Source organism: Rana temporaria, chromosome 3 (genome assembly GCF_905171775.1).
Source record: "Rana temporaria chromosome 3, aRanTem1.1, whole genome shotgun sequence".
NCBI classification, from domain to species: Eukaryota; Metazoa; Chordata; class Amphibia; order Anura; family Ranidae; genus Rana; species Rana temporaria.
Window position 1 is genome coordinate 488,682,097 of NC_053491.1, and position 19,122 is coordinate 488,701,218.

A 19,122-nucleotide genomic window follows, 5' to 3' on the forward strand; every position below is an offset into this window, starting at 1 on the left:
TGACCCCATGCAAATGATGGGCCAAGCGCCATAGAAATACTTAAAATGAACGGCGCATGCGCCGTCCCGTGGTCGCATCCCGGTGCGTATGCTCAGAATCACGTCGAAACAACTGCCTAAGATACGTCGAATCACTGCCTACGACGTGAACGTAATCTACGCCTAGTCATATTCACGTACAACGTAAACAACAAAAGATACGACGGCTTGTGTTCCCTGGTCCATACCTTTGCATGGGTTGCGCCTCCTATATGGGGAATAACTTTACGCCGGACATACGACTTACGCAAACCGCGTATATGATGCGCCGGGCGCAACTACGTTTGTGAATCGGCGTATCTCCCTCATTTGCATATGTGCATAGAAAATCTATGGGAGCGGCAAATGCGCCCGGCGTAAATATGCGCCCACGATACGACGGCGTAGGCAAGTTAGGTCGTTGGGATGAAGCCTATTTTTAGGCGTATCTTAGTTTATGAGTCCGGCGCACAGATACGACGGCGCATATTTGCACTTACGCGGCGTATCTGGAGATACCTCGGCGCAAGTGCTTTGTGATTCCGGGCCGTAGTGTTTTATTTTCTCTAACAAGTATTGAGGAGCGTTTCCGTGTGTGCATTTGTGGGTGAGGCAGAGGGTCTTGAATGTAACCGATCCTTTACGGTTAGCCAATGAAGGGTCCTCAGGGACGGGGTGATGGATTCCCAGGGTTTTTTCCCTGTTACCAGTCTGGCTGTCGTGTTCTGGACAACTTGTAGGAGTGAAATCTGGTATTTCGGTAGTCCTAGGTAGAGGGAGTTTGCTTAGTCGAGTCGGGAATTGATGATTGTTCCCACTACTACTACTATGTCCTCTTCTGGAATGAAGGGGATGAGTCTACGCAGCACGCGGAGGAGATGGTGGGATCCGCTCACTGCTGATCCTATTTGTGCATCCATCGACATCTCCGAGTCAAAGATGACTCTGAGACTTTTGACTTTGGTGCTCGGGGTAATGGTCTGTCCAAGGATGGTGGGTGGTGTCCATGGGCGTCCGCTGAAATTTTTTCAGGGGGGGGGGTGCTTCCGCAGCGGCAATACACAGTCACATTTAACCCTTTCTTCAAACGCTAGAAGGGGTTAAAAGCACCCTGCTAGCGGCCAAATAGCTCAGCTAAAACGATGGTAAAGCAGCGTTTTACCGATAACGCAGCCAGCTGGCAGTGTGAAATAACTCTTGAGATAATTCAGCTTCACTCCATGCCCATATAAATATAGCCTAGAGAATGTACAGACCCCCCTTCAGCACAGATAGACCCCCCTTCAGCACAGACCCCTCCATTCAGCACAGACCCCCCATTCTGCACAGACCCCCCTCCTTCAGCACAGATGGACCCCCGCTTCAGCACAGCCCCCCATTCTGCACAGACCCCCCCTTCAGCACAGATGGAACCCAATTCAGCAACAAAAAAACTTCAGCACAGACGGACCCCCCCCCCCCCCCCCCATCCCATTCAGTACCTCAGATCAGCCATCAGCACGGCATGGGCACAGCAGGTTCCCTGTGTACACAAACACTGGAGGGGAAGGTGGCCTCACTCTGCTCGCTGTGTCTGTGTGACATCCGGCCCGGGACTGCTCAGACAGCCCACAGCCGCGAGACTTTTCAACACCTTCTTGATTTTCCAGGGGGGGTCAATTGCCCCCCCTTGCCCTATGGAGCGGACGCCCATGGTGGTGTCCATGAAGTCTTAACTTTTGTATTTCGGTTTGCGTGGAGGAGAAGAAGTTCTGTCTTGGATCCATTGAATTTGAGGGAGCTCTCAGTCATCCAATCATCGATCAATAACAGGCATTTTTCTAGTCCGTGGTATTGGTCTTTTTTTCGGTGATGCGAAAGTAGAGTTGAGTGTCGTCAGCGTATGAGTGGTAGCACAGGTCCTGTTTGCTGTTAGTTACTAGTTGCAACCAAGTTCTACATTTGGAGGTCCCACCGAGATCCGCCTTCATGGTTAACCTGCTGGCCATCGCCCCTAGCAACCACCAAAAGCTGGGGGGGACTTTGCCTGTTTTGCCAAGTTTGGGGTATAACAAGGAAAGGACTGTGTGTTTGTCTTTAAAATTGACTTTTGCCACATGCTGTTGCCCATAGCAGCCAAACCTAAGTTTGTTGCCAAGTGCCGTTGGCAATAGCAACCGTCCAGGATCAGCGCTGCCTTCACGCTCCTGCACCCAGTTGCCTCAATGGACACTCACAACACAACAGCGATAAGCCCTGCAGCCAGTGACTGTAACCATGTGCTATCACCCGTGGCAACCGTGATGGAGGTCTGGCAGCAGGGTATGGATATGGTGGATGTTAGTAATCAGTAGCAACCATCCGCTACACAAACTTGAGTATGTTCTTGAACCTGCCCCTAAACAAGGTCAGGTATGTTCCGCTCATCATCACTAATCATCATGACGATCACCAAGGTAAATGGAAATTCCCCTTTGAAAGTGAACCTGTTCTACTCCTTTAGTAAATCAGTCCCATTCGGTGACCTCAAAGCCATGTAACTCTCTAAGTTACAGTAAGTGGAAACTAGTTACATGATGCTGGCTTGGCCATTGTGTGGATTGTTTTGGGTAATCGATGAATACGGTGCGTGTGATTCCCGTGACACGTACCTCTAGTAGTCAGGTCAACGCACAACACAAAACGGTCCCCTAAGCCATATCTACTCGTCAGGTGGCTCCACTCCTCCCTCACCTCCATCACATCTATTGTTGGGCAGACAAAAGACAAATGTTTCTTAGGATTTAAAGTCAACAGTTGATGTCAGAGTTGTAGCCCAGGGGAGGAGGGCCGGTCCTTGCATCCCAAGAAACTTCCTCCCGTGACTACAGAGCGAGCGAGAGACAGAAAGAGAGAGACAGAGCAAGGGAGGGAGAGAGAAGCAAGAGTAGAAGAGCTCTACAGAGAAAAGAACGCAAAAAAGAGAGAAAGAGAGAAGATCGAAGAGCGAGACGAGAAAGGTACGTGATTGGCCACTAGCTGACAATGTTACATATAAGGATGTACAACTTCCATTCTCTTGGCCAACTTCTGTTCCCCGGGACATACCAATGCATGGATGCCCAGTAGGCATAAGAACATTTTTTGCCACATTTTTTTTAATTTTTTTTACATTTGGTAATTTTTCTTTATTTTGGAGTCAACGGGGGAAGACAGAATTAGTAAGGTTCAATAAGCTTTAAACATAAGTTAAAAATGTTACATGAGCAAGATTTGTAAGGGGGCACTGTGTTAGTGACACCTGATGTAAAGGGAGGGAAAGGTGGGGACACTTGATGTAAGGGGGCACTGTAATAGGGACACTTGATATGGGGGGGGGGGCACTGTGATGGGGAAACTGATAGAAAGGGGCACTCTGAAAGGGGGAACCTGATGGGGGCACTCTGAAGGGGGCACCTGATGCAAGGGGGGTTGTGATGGGGACACTTGATATAGGGGAGCACTGTAATGGGGACAACTGATAAAAAAGGGGCACTCTGAAAGGGGGAACCTGATGGGGGCACTCTGAAGGGTGCACCTGATGCAAGGGGGGTTGTGATAGGGACACTTGATATAGGGGGAGGCACTGATGTAAGGGGGCACTGTGATGGGAACACCTGATGTAAAGGGAGGGAAAAGCAGGGACACCTGGTGTAAGGGGACACTGTGATAAGGACACTTGATATAGGGGGGAGCACTGTGATGGGGACACATGATATAAAGGGGGCATCTGATTTAAGAGGGGCTGTGATAAGGACACTTGATAAAGGGGAGCACTGTGATGGGGACACCTGATGTAAAGGGGCACTCTAAAGGGGCACCTGATGTAAGGGGGACTGTGATGGGGAAACCTAATGTAAGGGGGCACTGCGATAGGGATACTTGATATTGGGGAGGAACTGATGTAAGGGGGCACTCTGAAGGGGGCACCTGATATGAGCGGCCACTGTGATAGGGACACTTAATATGGGGGGGGGGCACTGTAATGGGGACACTTGATGTAAAGGGAGGGAAAGGCGGGGGCACCTGATGTAAGGGGGCACTGTTGCCATGTGATGGGGACACCTGATATAAAGGAGCACTCTGATGGGGCACCTGATGTAAGGGGGCTGTGATGGTGAAACCTAATGTAAGGGGGAACTGTGATATGGACACTTGATATAGGGGGCACTGTGATGGGGGCACCCGATATAAAGGGGCACTCTGATTAGGGACCTGACGTAAAGGGGCACTGTGATTGGGACACTTGATATAGGGGGAGGAACTGATGTAGGGGGGGCACTGTGTTGGGGACACCTGATGTAAGGGGGCACCTTGATGGGAACACCTAATGTAAGGGGGCACTCTGATGGGGGCATCTGATGTAAGGGGGCACTGTGATGGGGGAACCTAATGTAAGGGGCACTCTAGGGGCATCTGATGTAAAGGGGGACTGTGTCGGGGCACCTAATGTAAGGGGGCACTCTGATGGGGGAATCTGATGTAAGGGGGCATTGTGTTGGGGACACCTGATGTAAGGGGGAACCTTGATGGGAACACCTAATGTAAGGGGGCACTCTGATGGGGGCATCTGATGTAAGGGGCACTGTGATGGGGCACCTAATGTAAGGGGCACTCTGGGGGCATATGATGTAAAGGGGGACTGTGGTGGGGCACCTAATGCAAGGGGCACTCTGATGGGGGCATCTGATGTAAGGGGGCACTGTGATGAGTGACACCTGATGTAAAGGGGGAAAGGTGGGGATACCTGGTGGGGGTGCTCTGATGGGAACACTTAAAATATAGAGGGGCACTGTGATGGGTACACCTGGTGCAAGGGGGCAGCACTCTGCTGGGGATACTTGATGTAAGGGGGCACTCTATAATGTACATGTGCTTTTTGGGTAGCAGATGATTCTGTTCTAACAGCGCCAGTGACTGAGCTGTCACAGACAACTCCTGATCTCTGTTTGTGGTCGGGACCAGTGGGGCGGGCTCCTGATCCCATTGTAAAGACCCAGTTAAAGGACCACCAGGAAGAAGTGAGAAAGGGTTTAGTAAATGTTATCAAAGAACTCAAAATGTGAAAAAAAAAACATTTTTTCACCAAAATCACTCTGCTCAACCCTAACCGGCAGTCATATGTCCCGTGTCAATCTGAGGGTTTAGAGCAGCCTTTCCCAACCAGGGTTCCTCCAGAGGTTGCCAAGGGTTTCCTTAGATGTGGTTGGCTGACTTCACACCTGATGGGGCCAACACCACTTGGCAGAGCCAGCTGCATGGCACCAAAGATCTATATTAGTTGTCTGGGTGGAGTTCTTCCCACTGGCCACCATTGATTGCTTTAAGCAAGCGTCCCTCAAGACCTGAACATTAATTGAGGCTTCCTCTTGGGTAAATAGGTTGACAAAGGGTGGTCTTCTCTGCAGGGAGGCCCGGTGTAGAAGGAAGAGGAGCACCATAATGATGATTTCATAAAATGGCCAACAATTTTTATAATTTATATACTTTTATTTTATAAAAGTTGAATGACTCATGGGTTATTCTTTTTGGCGCTCTACCCGCTTCTATGCTTCATTTTTTACCCAAGGTCAGTGGGTAGACTAGGGTCTAGGACAGCCATCACTAAATGCCAGACCGTGTTCTGGACCTGGACTGAGTGACAAGTCTGACCGCCAGCCAGCAAGCCACTCCCCAATCCTCTCCTTTAGAGTCATTGGTTGCTAGGACCGCTGATGTCCTAACAATCCATGTCATTACATGCATGCCCTGCCCCCAGCTTTATAGGAGGACAGATAGTTGAACTTATCCCATCCAGACTTGCAGCCTGCTCAGGTTCCCAACCTCTCCCTGCCTGGCACTACAAGGTACGGGGGCATGGGTGACACCTGATTTATGGGGACACCAGATGTAAGGGGGCCTTCTGATTTGGACACCTGATGTAAGGGGTCAGTGGTAGGGACACCCGATGCAATGGGGCTTTGTGATGGGGACACCTGATGTAAGGGGGCAGCAAAATGGACACCTGATGTAAGGGGGCACTGTGATGGGGGACACCTGATGTAAGACGGCATTGTGATGGGAACACATGATTCAAAGGAGCACTGTGATGGGCACACCTGATGTAAGGGGGCACTGTGATGGGGACACCTGATGTAAGGGGGCACTGTGATGGGGAAACCTGATGTAAGGGGGCACTGTGATGGAGACACCTGATGTAAAGGAGCACTGTGATGGGGACACCTGATGTAAAGGAGCACTGTGATGGGCACACCTGATGTAAGGGAGCACTGTGATGGGGACACCTGATGTATGGGGGCACTGTGATGGGGACACCTGATGTAAAGGAGCAGTGTGATGGGGACACCTGATGTAAGGGAGCACTGTGATGGGGACACTTGATGTAAGGGGCAGAGATAGGGACACCTGATGTAAGAGGGCATTGTGATGGGGACACCTGATGTAAGGAGGCACTGTGATGGTCACCTGGTGTAAGGGGCACTCTGATGGAGGACTGTTGATATCCTAACAATCCATGTCATTACATGCATGCCCTACCCCCAGCATTAGAGGAGGACAGATAGTTGAACTTATCCCATCCAGACATGCAGCCTGCTCAGGCTCTCAACCTCTCTCTGCCTGGCATGAGTGACACCTGATTTATGGGGACACCGGATGTAAGGGAGCCTTCTGATTTGGACACCTGATGTAAGGGGGCAGTGGTAGGGACGGACACCCGATGTAATGGGGCATTGTGATGGGGACACCTTATGTAAGGGGGCACTGTGATGGGGACACCTGATGTAAGGAGGCACTGTGATGGGGGACACCTGATGGAAGGGGGCACTGTGTATAAAGGTACAACCGTCTTAACATCGTGTGTAGGTAGATCCACAACCCATTGGTGACATTGGGCATGTCTCCAGTCTATCTGGACACCCCTATTGGGAACAAACTGTGTCCGGGTGGGAGCATTGCTAGTCATCAACTTTGGGTATGGTTCCTTATTTTACCCAAGGTTGGTTGATGTTTTAAACTTGTGAGTGTGTGTGATGTCTTGATTGTCTTATTGTTATAAGGGGGGGAGGGATTAGAAGTCTGTTCTTAGGAAGGGTAAGGTAATTTTTCCCGTGGATACAGGGAAGGGGGTAGAGAGGGGAACAGGGGAAGGGAGGTAAGGCTTCCATTCTCCTCTCCCTGAGGGCGCCAGAGATGATGCCCATCTACAGTAGGTGTTTGTGATATTGTGTTTTTAGCACGACAGCATCGCGCTGATTCTCGGCGACATGGTGCCGAGATCTCGCCGACATCTCACACTCACTGGAATAGTGACAGCACATCCCAGCAAGCGCGTCATAGAAGCGACGGGAGATCCGACTTGGATTCCCGCCAATTCTACACGTGTGCGGCGTTTGTTATGAATCCTGAGGGGGAAGTCCCCGCCGGATTTTAAATAAAAATCCGGCATGGGTTCCCCCCTCAGGAGCATACCGGGCCCTTAGGTCTGTTATGGGTTGTAAGGAGAGCCCCCCTACGCCGAAAAAAACGGCGTAGGGGGTCCCCCTACAATCCATACCAGACCCGTATCCAAAGCACGCTACCCGGCCGGCCAGGAAGGGAGTGGGGACGAGAGAGCGCCCCCTCCTGAGCCGTACCAGGCTGCAAGCCCTCAAAATGGGGGGGTTGGGTGCTCTGGGGCAGGGGGGCGCACTGCGGCCCCCCCACCTCAGAGCACCCTGTCCCCATGTTGATGAGGACAGGGCCCCTTCCCGACAACCCTGGCCGTTGGTTGTCGGGGTATGCGGGCGGGAGGCTTATCGGAATCTGGGAGCCCCCTTTAATAAGGGGGCCCCCAGATACCGGCCCCCCACCCTAAGTGAATGGATATGGGGTACATCATACCCCTAACTATTCACCTGTAGGAAAAATGTCAAAGTTAATAAACACACCACACAAGGGTTTTTAAAATAATTTATTTTTCTGCTCCGGAGGCTCCCCCTGTCTTCTTTATTAGCTCTGTTTACCAGGGGGGGCTTCTTCTTTGACGTCTTCGGGTGGGTGGGGGCCGCCGTCTGGTTCTCTTCCCCCGCCGGGGGGGGTCGCTTTTAAAAAAGCCCCCACCCCCCGGCGGGTTTCCTCCGGCGTCTTCGGCGGGGGGGCTTCTTCTTCCGCTATCCCGACGGGTCTTCTCCGCTACCCGGGGGGTCTGTGTGATACCTACCCACGTGGGTAGGTATCACATGGGTAGGTACCAGAGCATGATGGGATTGTGAGGTCTATATAAATCCGATGCAAGCCACGCACTTGTCATTGCAGCGAGGAAAGGCGACGTGTCAACATCGGGAGAAGGAGAGAAGTGAAGAACATGACGTCACAGCACGGAAGAAGAACTCACAGCACGGAAGGAGAAGAAGACGTACAGCACGGAAGAAGGCACCGGACAGCGAGAGGAAGAACCGGGGTGCGCCGAGTCAACAGCGGAGAGCGGCGAACATAGAAGGAGACCCCTGGAGAGTTGAGAAGACCCCCCGGATAGCGGAGAAGACCCGTCGGGATAGCGGAAGAAGAAGCCCCCCCGCCGAAGACGCCGGAGGAAACCCGCCGGGGGGTGGGGGCTTTTTTAAAAGCGACCCCCCCGGCGGTGGAAGAGAACCAGACGGCGGCCCCCACCCACCCGAAGACGTCAAAGAAGAAGCCCCCCTGGTAAACAGAGCTAATAAAGAAGACAGGGGGAGCCTCCGGAGCAGAAAAATAAATTATTTTAAAAACCCTTGTGTGGTGTGTTTATTAACTTTGACATTTTTCCTACAGGTGAATGGTTAGGGGTACGATGTACCCCATATCCATTCACTTAGGGTGGGGGGCCGGTATCTGGGGGCCCCCTTATTAAAGGGGGCTCCCAGATTCCGATAAGCCTCCCGCCCGCATACCCCGACAACCAACGGCCAGGGTTATCGGGAAGGGGCCCTGTCCTCATCAACATGGGGACAGGGTGCTCTGAGGTGGGGGGGCCGCAGTGCGCCCCCCTGCCCCAGAGCACCCAACCCCCCCATGTTGAGGGCATGCAGCCTGGTACGGCTCAGGAGGGGGGGGGGGCGCTCGCTCGTCCCCACTCCCTTCCTGGCCAGCCGGGTAGCGTGCTTTGGATACGGGTCTGGTATGGATTGTAGGGGGACCCCCTATGCCGTTTTTTTCGGCGTAGGGGGGCTCTCCTTACAACCCATAACAGACCTAAGGGCCCGGTATGCTCCTGAGGGGAGAACCCATGCCAGATTTTTATTTAAAATCCGGCGGGGACTTCCCCCTCAGGATTCATAACAAACGCCGCACACGTGTAGAATTGGCGGGAATCCAAGTCGGATCTCCCGTCGCTTCTATGACGGCTCTGTCTCCATCGCGGCAAGCCAGCTCGGCGCTGGCTCCCGCGATGGGGCTCGTAGGTGGTCAATCTCGCCGAGAAAGGGAGCGAGATTGACACAATATCGCGTTCACCTACTGTAGTTAGTTCAAGAGCTTGGGGTACTCGTCCATTGTGGTAAAGTGGTGCCAGCAGGACCAAAGTTTGTTGAATTTGGATAGAGTCTCCTTTGCATGATGGGCAAGCTCTAGCTTTGATTCATCAACCAGCTGATGGTTTGACACAAATTTGGGGTCACTGACTCAAACATTGAAGCTGGAGAACCAGCATGATAACCAGACAGGCAGCATTTTCAAAAGAGGAGCTTAGCAGTATCTCCATGTTTTTCTCTGGAAAGAGGTTCACTTTAAATTTCAACAAGTGTATAGAATGGAGAAGTTGTATTATAAAGAAACAGAAATGCTTAGCCGTTCGCATTGCGCATTGTTCCCGGTTATCCTCTTCCTTTTCAGCTCTGTTGATTTTGCTGCCTTTTGGGACTAACGGAAGTTTGCAGAGAGTAAAAAGCAATCCAGCAACTAATTAAGGATCAGGAAGGGAATTTAAGGGTGTCTTCCATGCCAATGGGGTTCCCATGCTGATGAGGACATGGGCCTCTTCCCCACAACCCTGGCCCAGTGCTGCCTTCGGCCAATTTTATTAAAGGAAGTTTGCAGAGAGTAAAAAGCAATCCATTGACTAATTAAGGGTATGGTAAGGGAATTTAAGGGAGTCCTCCATGCCAGGGGGTTCCCATGAGGACATGGGCCTCTTTCCCACAGCCCTGGCCTGTGGATGTGGGGGTCTGAGGGTTTAAACTTATGGGAATCTGGGGGCCCCTATTAAAACAAACCTCATGTGAATGAGTAAGGGGTACATGGCACCTATGGTTACGCATTTACAATATGAATCAGTTTGCCATGCGTTATACTGGCACACACTGCCCTGGGGGGCATGCACCAATGCAAACAACAAAAACATACCATTCAGCAGAGGGAGGATCTTTTAACAAAAGTCTTATGGGCAGCATTTAAATTGCAATTTGTTTTCAAATGAAGCCTAGAAGACGCCTTAAAACCTGCATGTGAAGGTGGTTTTTTAGAGTCTGCTATGGATTTTAAAGGATTCCCCCTACGGAAAAAAAAACAAGAAAAATAAAGCATATGGTACCACAAGAAGCCATACTGCTTGCAGGTAGGGGGAGACAACCATGTGCCCATCTTTCAGAACCATGGCAGGCCATATGCCTTCAACAGGGGGAGGGAACCTTGCCAGGGGTTCCCATGTGGAGGAGGACAAGGGCCTCTTCCCCACAACCCTGGCCCAGTGCTGCCTTGATTTTTTTAAAGGAGAGTAAAAAGCAATCCAGCGACTAATTAGGGGTCTGGTACGGAATTTAAGGGTGTCCTCCATGCCAGGGTGTTCCCATGCTGATGAGGACATGGGCCTCTTCCCCACAACCCTGGCCTGGTGTATGTGGGGATCCGAGGGTAGGGGCTCTGAAATCTGAAAACCCCCATTAAAATAACCCTCTTATGGATGAGTAAGGGGTACATAACGCCCATGGTTACTCCTTCACAAAAAAGGATTACAAAGTAAACCCCAATGATGAGTTCTTTATTTTAAAAAAACGGTGGAAATCCATCAATTTGTCAGGTGATGTAAATTCACGATTAAGACCAGGCAAATGATGTGGAAATGTAGAATGACACGGGAGAGTCACATGACATGCAAATCCTGGTATCTCCATTACTCTAATCACTGTCCCCATTTCCTGGAGGTGATGATGTCACCTGATCTGTGGGGGATGGGAACAGAGATTAGTAAATAACCAGAAACACAAGTTACTGCAAAATAATAGGCAGAGCTTATCATTGAGATCTTCTAGTAACACCAATTATCCGCTGTACTATAGGAGTCCCTGAAATAGAGCCCCACCCTCAGCGATCAGACTTTACATTGTAACTTTGTATTAGAGCCCCCCGATGATCAGACTGAAACTTTGCAACCCCAGTGATCGCCGTTCTTCTGGGAGGAAGGCATTGGCAGTATATTGTCATCCTTGGGACAGGTAATAAATACCTGGAAGGGTCACACTGACACATTACCCATCAAGCTGCACTTCTCATGAAATAGTGGATTGGAGGCCCAGGCTGGGATGGTTATCTATGATGTCCAGGGATGGGGGATCCTATGTGGGATGAGTCCTGGTTGGGACGGTCGCTGTATTTGGTGTTTAGTTCTGACACGTATTGTCTCTTTTCAGAGTCCGCCCTCACCTGCCAGAAGATGATGTCCAATATGTCCGTCCAGCCCATCGGAGCACAGCCAATGTCCGTCTCGCAGTCGGTGATGATCATGCAGCCGGAAGCATGGGGTTCAGGGATCTGCGACTGCTGCGAAGACATGGGAGTGTGTAAGTGATGTCATCAGACCCGTCATCAGACCCATCATTAGACCCATCGTCAGACCCATCATCAGACCCATCATTAGACCCATCATTAGACCCATCATCAGACCCATCGTTAGACCCATTATCAGACCCATCATTAGACCCATCATTAGACCCATCGTCAAACTCATCATCAGACCCATCATCAGACCCATCATCAGACCCATCATCAGACCCATCATCAGACCCATCGTCAGACCCATCGTCAGACCCATCGTCAGACCCATCGTCAGACCCATTATCAGACCCATCATTAGACCCATCATAAGACCCATCATTAGACCCATCGTCAGACCCATCATCAGACCCATCATTAGACCCATCATTAGACCCATCATCAGACCCATCGTTAGACCCATTATCAGACCCATCATTAGACCCATCATTAGACCCATCGTCAAACTCATCATCAGACCCATCATCAGACCCATCATCAGACCCATCATTAGACCCATCATCAGACCCATCGTCAGACCCATCGTCAGACCCATCGTCAGACCCATCGTCAGACCCATTATCAGACCCATCATTAGACCCATCATAAGACCCATCATTAGACCCATCGTCAAACTCATCATCAGACCCATCATCAGACCCATCATTAGACCCTTTTGTCAGACCCATAATCAGACCCATTATTAGACCCATCATCAGATCCATTGTTAGACCCATCGTCAGACTTATTGTTAGACCCATCGTTAGACCCATCATCAGACCCATCGTCAGACTCATCATCAGACCCATCGTCAGACCCATTGTCAGACCTAACGTTAGACCCATTATTAGACCCATCATCAGATCCATTGTTAGACCCATCGTCAGACTCATTGTTAGACCCATCATCAGACCCATCGTCAGACCCATCGTCAGGGATCTGCGACTGCTGTGAAGATATGGAAGTGCGTAAGTGAAGTTATCAGACCCATCATTAAACCCATCATCAGACCCATCATCAACTAGGGAAGAACTGGAGGGAAGGATTGGTTAGACTAAATATTAATCAGAGGGATCAGGGAACTAACTGATCATACTAATCAGGAACTAAAGGGGAAGGGCATGGATCAGACTAGACTGGAGGGGAATATTCTGGTCAGACTAGACTAGAGAAAGTCTGGAATGGTCAAGTATGTGATCAGACTAGGAAAAGACTGGAGTGGAAGGATATGTCAGACTAATAATCATTGACTGGAGGGATCAGTGATCTGAAACTAGGCGGGAACTGTGGTTTTGGTGAAGAATTATAATTGCCAAGGATTGGCATCAGCTAAAAGATCATCTAAAGCCCTGTACACATGGCCCAGATTCTCTCTTTTGAAAGACACAAACACAGTGATGTCATCGACTACGACGAGCACGCGCTCGTCACATTGGATGCCGTCGCCGCCATCTTGCTTCACCCTACCTATGCCTTGGAAGCTACCGCGCAAGTCATTTTGAGCATGCGCGGGTTTCCATGGAGAGGTAAGTATACACACTCTTGGGTTTCTCGGCAGGAAAACACAGCCGTGAATCTCACAACGAGAAAATAGAGAGCAGGTTCTCTATTTTTATCATCGAGATTCTGGGTTTTCTTGACGAGAAACCTCAAAGCCTCGTACACACACACAGCTTACTCGGCAAGAAAGCTCTGCCAGCAGTTTTCTTGCTGTTTCCTGCGTGTGTACTAGGCTTAAGTCTGTGAACAGGCAAGGTCTGGTCAAAAAAGAGACAATTTGAGAGCCAATGGACAAACTTCAACAACCAGAATAGAGAAGCCAGGGGAAGCCAAGTAGCTTCTAGGAGAATTCAGGGACCAGGTCCAATAACTTGATGGTGGGCACTATGCAAGCACTTTTCTTCAATCCCTCCTTCTCTCTCATGCAGGTTGCTGTGCTCTCTGGTGTCTGCCATGCTTCCAGTGCAAAACGGTCAGCGACTTTGGAGAATGCTTGTGCCTCCCTCTGCTGGATCCAGGATGTTGTGCCTATTTTGGGAGCAGCCTGGTCTGTCCTCCCATTTCTATGGCTATGAGAGCGGCTGTGAGAGAGAGATACAGAATCCCTGTAAGTTTATATTCGGTGGGGGCTGAGGGTGCCATGGGTCTCAGAACTTCATTGTACAAAAAACGGTGGAGCAAGAAGAACAGAAAACGAAGACTCCTCCAGGGGGATTCAGTAAAGCATTACCGACACATTTCTGGTGGTGGTTTCCTTTAGAACTATCTGCACCAGATTCAGGAAAGCTTCTGTGTCATTACAGACAATAGTGACAACTTCAGGTACTTCTAACTACCACCATTTTAAGAAATTCCAGATTTCTGGTGGTAATTTAGACCAGTTTTGAGCTGGTTCACAGAGGTCCTCCAGTGCTCAGAGTGAGGAAAGTCTGATGGGGAGCTTGTGGGCAGGTGCAGTTTACTTTCTTCACTACAGGTGGCGTTCTTTCACAGCAGTACTGCAGTTAGAGAAGAAGACAGGTGGAACATAGTTCCTCTATGGTTTCCTGGGTCACTAGGGAAGCATCCAATTGGATGATGCAGCCCCATGTGACTCTGGTAGCCATCTTGGATCAGGCAGAGCCTATTTGTGGTCCTTGCTCATAGGTTCGGCGTGCATTTGCGAGTCAGTAGAGTAAGAACAGGTATCCTGTCTGGTGGGGAAAGTACAAGCCACAGGTAAAGGTTCCTATGTCTTGCAACTTCTCTGGGCACCTTTGTTTTGGGCCAGGTCATACTCTTGCCCTCTCTACAGATGCCAACAGTTTGGCTGCATTCTGCTGTCTTTATTCTGTTGACAGTAAGCTAAATGTAAACAAAGAGGCTTGGGATAATAGTAGTATGGCAATGCCCTTATTTGGCAAATGACTTGTGTCACTGTGTGGGCAGAGCCTGAAAAAAAACTGGGAGATTAGTCCCCAATTAGTCTGTTTTACTATGATTGACAGTGGGCGGATCCAAAAGCAGCTATTGGACTGAATAGCAGCTATGGATCCACTCTCTGCTGTGTGATGTCAATCAACAGCAAGATGGACCTGATGGGCAACTACTCCCTCAGCTCCCCCCATCAGGGTCTGCTAGGGTGACCACATGTCCCGGATTGCCCGGGACAGTCCCGCATTTTGCAGGTCTGTCCCGGGCACCTTCATCCCAGGACAATACAGAATGAAACTCACACAGTCACCCCCCAAACCAAATGAATGCCCCCAAAAAAGGCCACCACATCACTGCTTTACTCACTTACAGTACTTGTCCTTTCCGGAAATGCGTGCAGGAGCACAGTCCCCACCCCCTGCTTGTGATTGGAGAAATCATAAATCCTGCCTCTTGTGTCCAATCACTGTGCTGTGATTCGTTACAGCACAAGCAGATTTTTGGTAAGGGGGGTGTCCCTGAATGGTAGTTTGGAAATGTGGTCACCCTAGGGTCTGCCCACCCTTAGTGTGTGGCTCAGCAGCTAAATCGCTTGTAGAAGGATGAGACCTCATCGTAGTGTTGGGTTATAGTGTTTAATACCCCTTTAAAAAAAAAAAAAAAGAAAAAACTTTGCAGATGGGCCTCTCTCTAAACACAAGGGCCCGGATTCACAAAGCACTTACGCCGACGTATCTCCAGCTACGCCGCGTAAGTACAAATATGCGCCATCGTATCTGTGTGCCGAACCCACAAACTTAAATACGCCTAAAAACTGACTTCATCCCACCGACGTAACTTGCCTACGCCGACGTAGAGTGGGCGCATATTTCCGCTGGACGCATGTGGCGCTCCCATTGATTTTCTATTCAAATATGCAAATGAGGGAGATACGCCGATTCACGAACGTACTTGCGTCCGGCGCATTATTTAAGCGGTTTGCGTAAGTTTTACGTTCGGCGTAAAGTTATTCCCCATAGATGAGGCACAACCCATGCAAAGGTATGGACCAGGGAACACAAGCCTATGTATTGTACGTTGGACGTCTGTGAATATGGGCCGACGTGGGTCTGGCTGGGCGTAGGTTACGTTCACGGCGTACACAGTGATCCGGCGTATCTTAGGCAGTTGTTCCGACGTGGTTGTGCGCATGTGCACGGGCATACGTCCACGTCCCGACACATGCGCAGTTCGTTTTAAGTACTTGTCTGGTGCCCGGCACATCATTTGCATGGGATCATGCTTCATTAACATAGATTACGCCCACTTCCACCTACTTCCACTCACGCCGGCTTACGCCTACGAAATATACGCTACGCCGGCACAGAGTTGGGAGCATTTGCTTTGTGAATTCCATGCTTGCCTCTCCGTGCTGCGCCGGCGTAGCTTAAAAGAGATACGCTACGGCAGCATAAAATATGCGCCGATGTATGTGAATCCGGGCCAAGGTGGTCAGATGAGGATGTCCTTAGGCTGCAAACAAATGGGACACAAGTCCTAAAACGAATACATCCCATCGCATGGTATATCTTCTCCGCTGACTAACTGGGACTGCCATGGAACTGTTATGCCGCGTACACACAATCGAAAATTCTGACAAGAAAACCGTGGATTTTTTCTGAAGGAATGTTGACTCAAACTTGTGTTGTACACACACGGTCACACAAATCTTGTCGGAAATTCCTAACGTCGAGAACACAGTGATGTACAAGACGTACGACGAGCTGAGATCAACAAAGTTCAATAGGCAGTTCGGCTCTTCTGCTTGATTCTGAGCATGCATGTTTTTTTGCGTGTCAGAAATTGCATACAGACGAGCGGAATTTCCATCAAGAACTTTTTCCGGTTGAGAGTGCCAGTCAGCAGTGTTTAAACTCTAATTAAGAAGTGGAAAATGAGGGGTTTTGGTGAAACCAAACCACGGTCAGGTAGACCAACTAAAATTTCAACCACAATTGCCAGGAAATTGTTTGGGATGCAAAGAAAACCCCACAAATAACTTCCGGTAAAATACAGGACTCTGAAAACATGTGGTGTGGCTGTACAAGATACACAATAAGGAGGCACTTGATGAAAGATGGGATGCATGGTCGAGTCGCCAAAAGAAAGTTATTTCTACACAAATGCCACAAAGTATCCCACTTACAATACGCCAAACAGCACAGAGACAAGACTCAAACCTTCTGCCACAAAGTCATTTGGAGTGATGAGACCAAAATTCAGCTTTTTGGCCACAACCATAAACACTACATTTGGAGAGAAGTCAACAAGGCCTATGATGAAAGGTCCACCATCCCTACTGTGAAACACAGAGGTGGGTCGCTGATATTTTGGGGATGTATGAGATACAAAGGCACAGGAAATTTGATCAAAATTGATGGCAAGATGAATGCTATCAAAAAATACTGAAGGAACATTTCATTCATCAGCCAGGAAGATGCACATTCCAACATGACAATGATCCAAAACATTTGTTGTTGGAATTTCCGATCGTGTGTACTTGGCAAAAGTGCCTCCACCAGGGAGTAATTGAGACAGAAACTATTGTTTCTGAGCTTTTTGTCGGAAATTCCGAACGTGTGTAGGCTCCATCGGACATTTGCTGTCGGAATTGAGAGCCGATTCTCTAATTTTTCCGTCAAGAAAAGTTCTGAAATTCCGATTGTCCATATGCAAATTCGACACACAAAAAAAAGAGCATGCTCAGAATCAAGCAGAAGAGCCGAACTGTCTATTGAACTTCATTGATCTCGGCTCGTCCTACGTCTTGTACGTCACGCGTTCTTGACGTTCGGAATTTCCGGCAAGATTTGTGTGACCGTGTGTATGCGAGACAAATTTGTGTCAACATTCTGTTGGAAAAAAATCCACGTTTTTTTTGTCGGAATTTTCAAAATTCCGAATTTCGGAATCTCCGATTGTGTGTCCAAAAAAACACTCATGCTCAGAATCAAGCGGAAGAGCCAAACTGCCTATTTAACTTCATTGATCTAGGCTCATCCTACTTCTTGTATGTCACTGCGTTCTTAACGTTCGGAATTTTCGACAAGATTTGTGTGACCGTGTGTATGCAACACAAGTTTGAGCCAACATTCTGTTGGAAAAAATCCACGGTTTTGTTGTCGCAATTTGCAAATTTCCTATCGTGTGTACAAAAAAACACACATGCTCAAAATCAAGCAGAAGAGACAAACTGCCTATTGAACTTCATTGATCTCGGCTCGTCCTACTTCTTGTATGTCACCGCGTTCTTGACGTTCGGAATTTCCGACAAGATTTGTGTGAGCGTGTGTATGCAACACAAGTTTGAGCCGACATTCCGTCAAAAAAAAATCCACGGTTTGTTGTCGGCAATTTCCGATCGTGTGTACAAGGCATAAGGGTTCGAACACTTTTTACATTGTCTATGCTTTGTCCACTGACCCTCTTCTCTCCTTCTGGTCAGGGCTCCATCTGTGATGACTGCTGCATGCTCTACTGGTGCTTCAGTTGCACCTGGTGCCAAATGGGTCGTGAAATCAAGAAGCGCAGAAAGCCGGTCAACTTTGTGACAGCGCAGACGACCACCGTGAGCATGGCGATGAACGCTCAGCCTTACCCACAACCTCAGCCCTACCCGCAACCCTTCCCACAACCCCAACAGCAACCCTACCAGCCATACCCACAACCGGCATACTAGAATCCTGCATACAACCCACCACAGGTCACTTCAAGAGGTTACCATAAGTGGCTGTAGAACACGAGCGCACATCTAATCACAAAACTTTGTGGCAAGATTCGGTGGGCTTTCTGGGTGCCGAGTAACTCAACGCAAATATCGCTGAAGTGTATTTGTAGCCAAAACTATTTTTATCTTATTTTTCTAGTTCTAAGTAGAGAAGGTAATATGGAACAGTTTCCTCAAATGGGGCTTTGGACAGCAATATAGTAAAGGCCAAACAAGTGTAGAATAGATAGCAAATCGGGACATTTATTTAGAGATAGACAGATGTCGTGATGTGGTTAAAATACGACATATAAAAACTGGCCAAATGGTACAGTGCATGTTCCACAGTATAGTGATATATATTGTAACGGAACCCCAAATGGGACAGGGGTTAACGCCGTTTAAGATATTCCATTCCCGAACCCAAGACAGCTATTGACACTCCACAGTCAGGCAAACAAACTTCAATAACGAGACACACAGCTCTGTTTGAGGTTCCACACGAATAGACCCTTTATTGAGAAAATCAGGCTCTTATATACAGTTAGGATACTGCAGTCCAAATGAACAATGACCAAACTCCACCCACAACATCACATAATGAGCCCCAATACACATATTTTTGGTAGACATCATGACTCCGGCTCCTGATCTAATTTACATAAGCGAATTAACTACATCTGATG

At 49.1% G+C, this 19,122-nt stretch overlaps 1 protein-coding gene across 2 annotated transcripts; it reads left to right on the forward strand.

Annotated features, from left to right (window-relative positions):
• Window positions 1–2,725: 2,725 nt before the first annotated feature.
• Window positions 2,726–18,705, forward strand: LOC120933752 (cornifelin homolog). Of its 2 annotated transcripts, none has more exons than XM_040347128.1 (4): window positions 2,726–2,996; window positions 11,658–11,807; window positions 13,707–13,885; window positions 18,176–18,705. In XM_040347128.1, the coding sequence occupies exons 2-4, from the start codon at window positions 11,681–11,683 to the stop codon at window positions 18,407–18,409; spliced, it is 540 nt and encodes a 179-aa protein (XP_040203062.1). In that variant the 5' UTR covers window positions 2,726–2,996; window positions 11,658–11,680; the 3' UTR covers window positions 18,410–18,705. The 2 variants fall into 2 exon arrangements, with proteins under 2 accessions (XP_040203062.1, XP_040203063.1); XM_040347129.1 differs by lacking the exon at window positions 2,726–2,996 and adding an exon at window positions 5,767–5,861.
• The last annotated feature ends 417 nt before the right edge of the window (window positions 18,706–19,122 follow it).

Coding starts and splice junctions, on each gene's coding strand:
- LOC120933752 (XM_040347128.1), top strand. CDS start 11,681: ATGATGTCCAATATGTCCGTCCAGCCCATCGGAGCACAGCCAATGTCC. Junction 11,808..13,706: donor CTGCGAAGACATGGGAGTGT/GTAAGTGATGTC, acceptor TCTCTCATGCAG/GTTGCTGTGCTCTCTGGTGT. Junction 13,886..18,175: donor GAGAGAGATACAGAATCCCT/GTAAGTTTATAT, acceptor CCTTCTGGTCAG/GGCTCCATCTGTGATGACTG.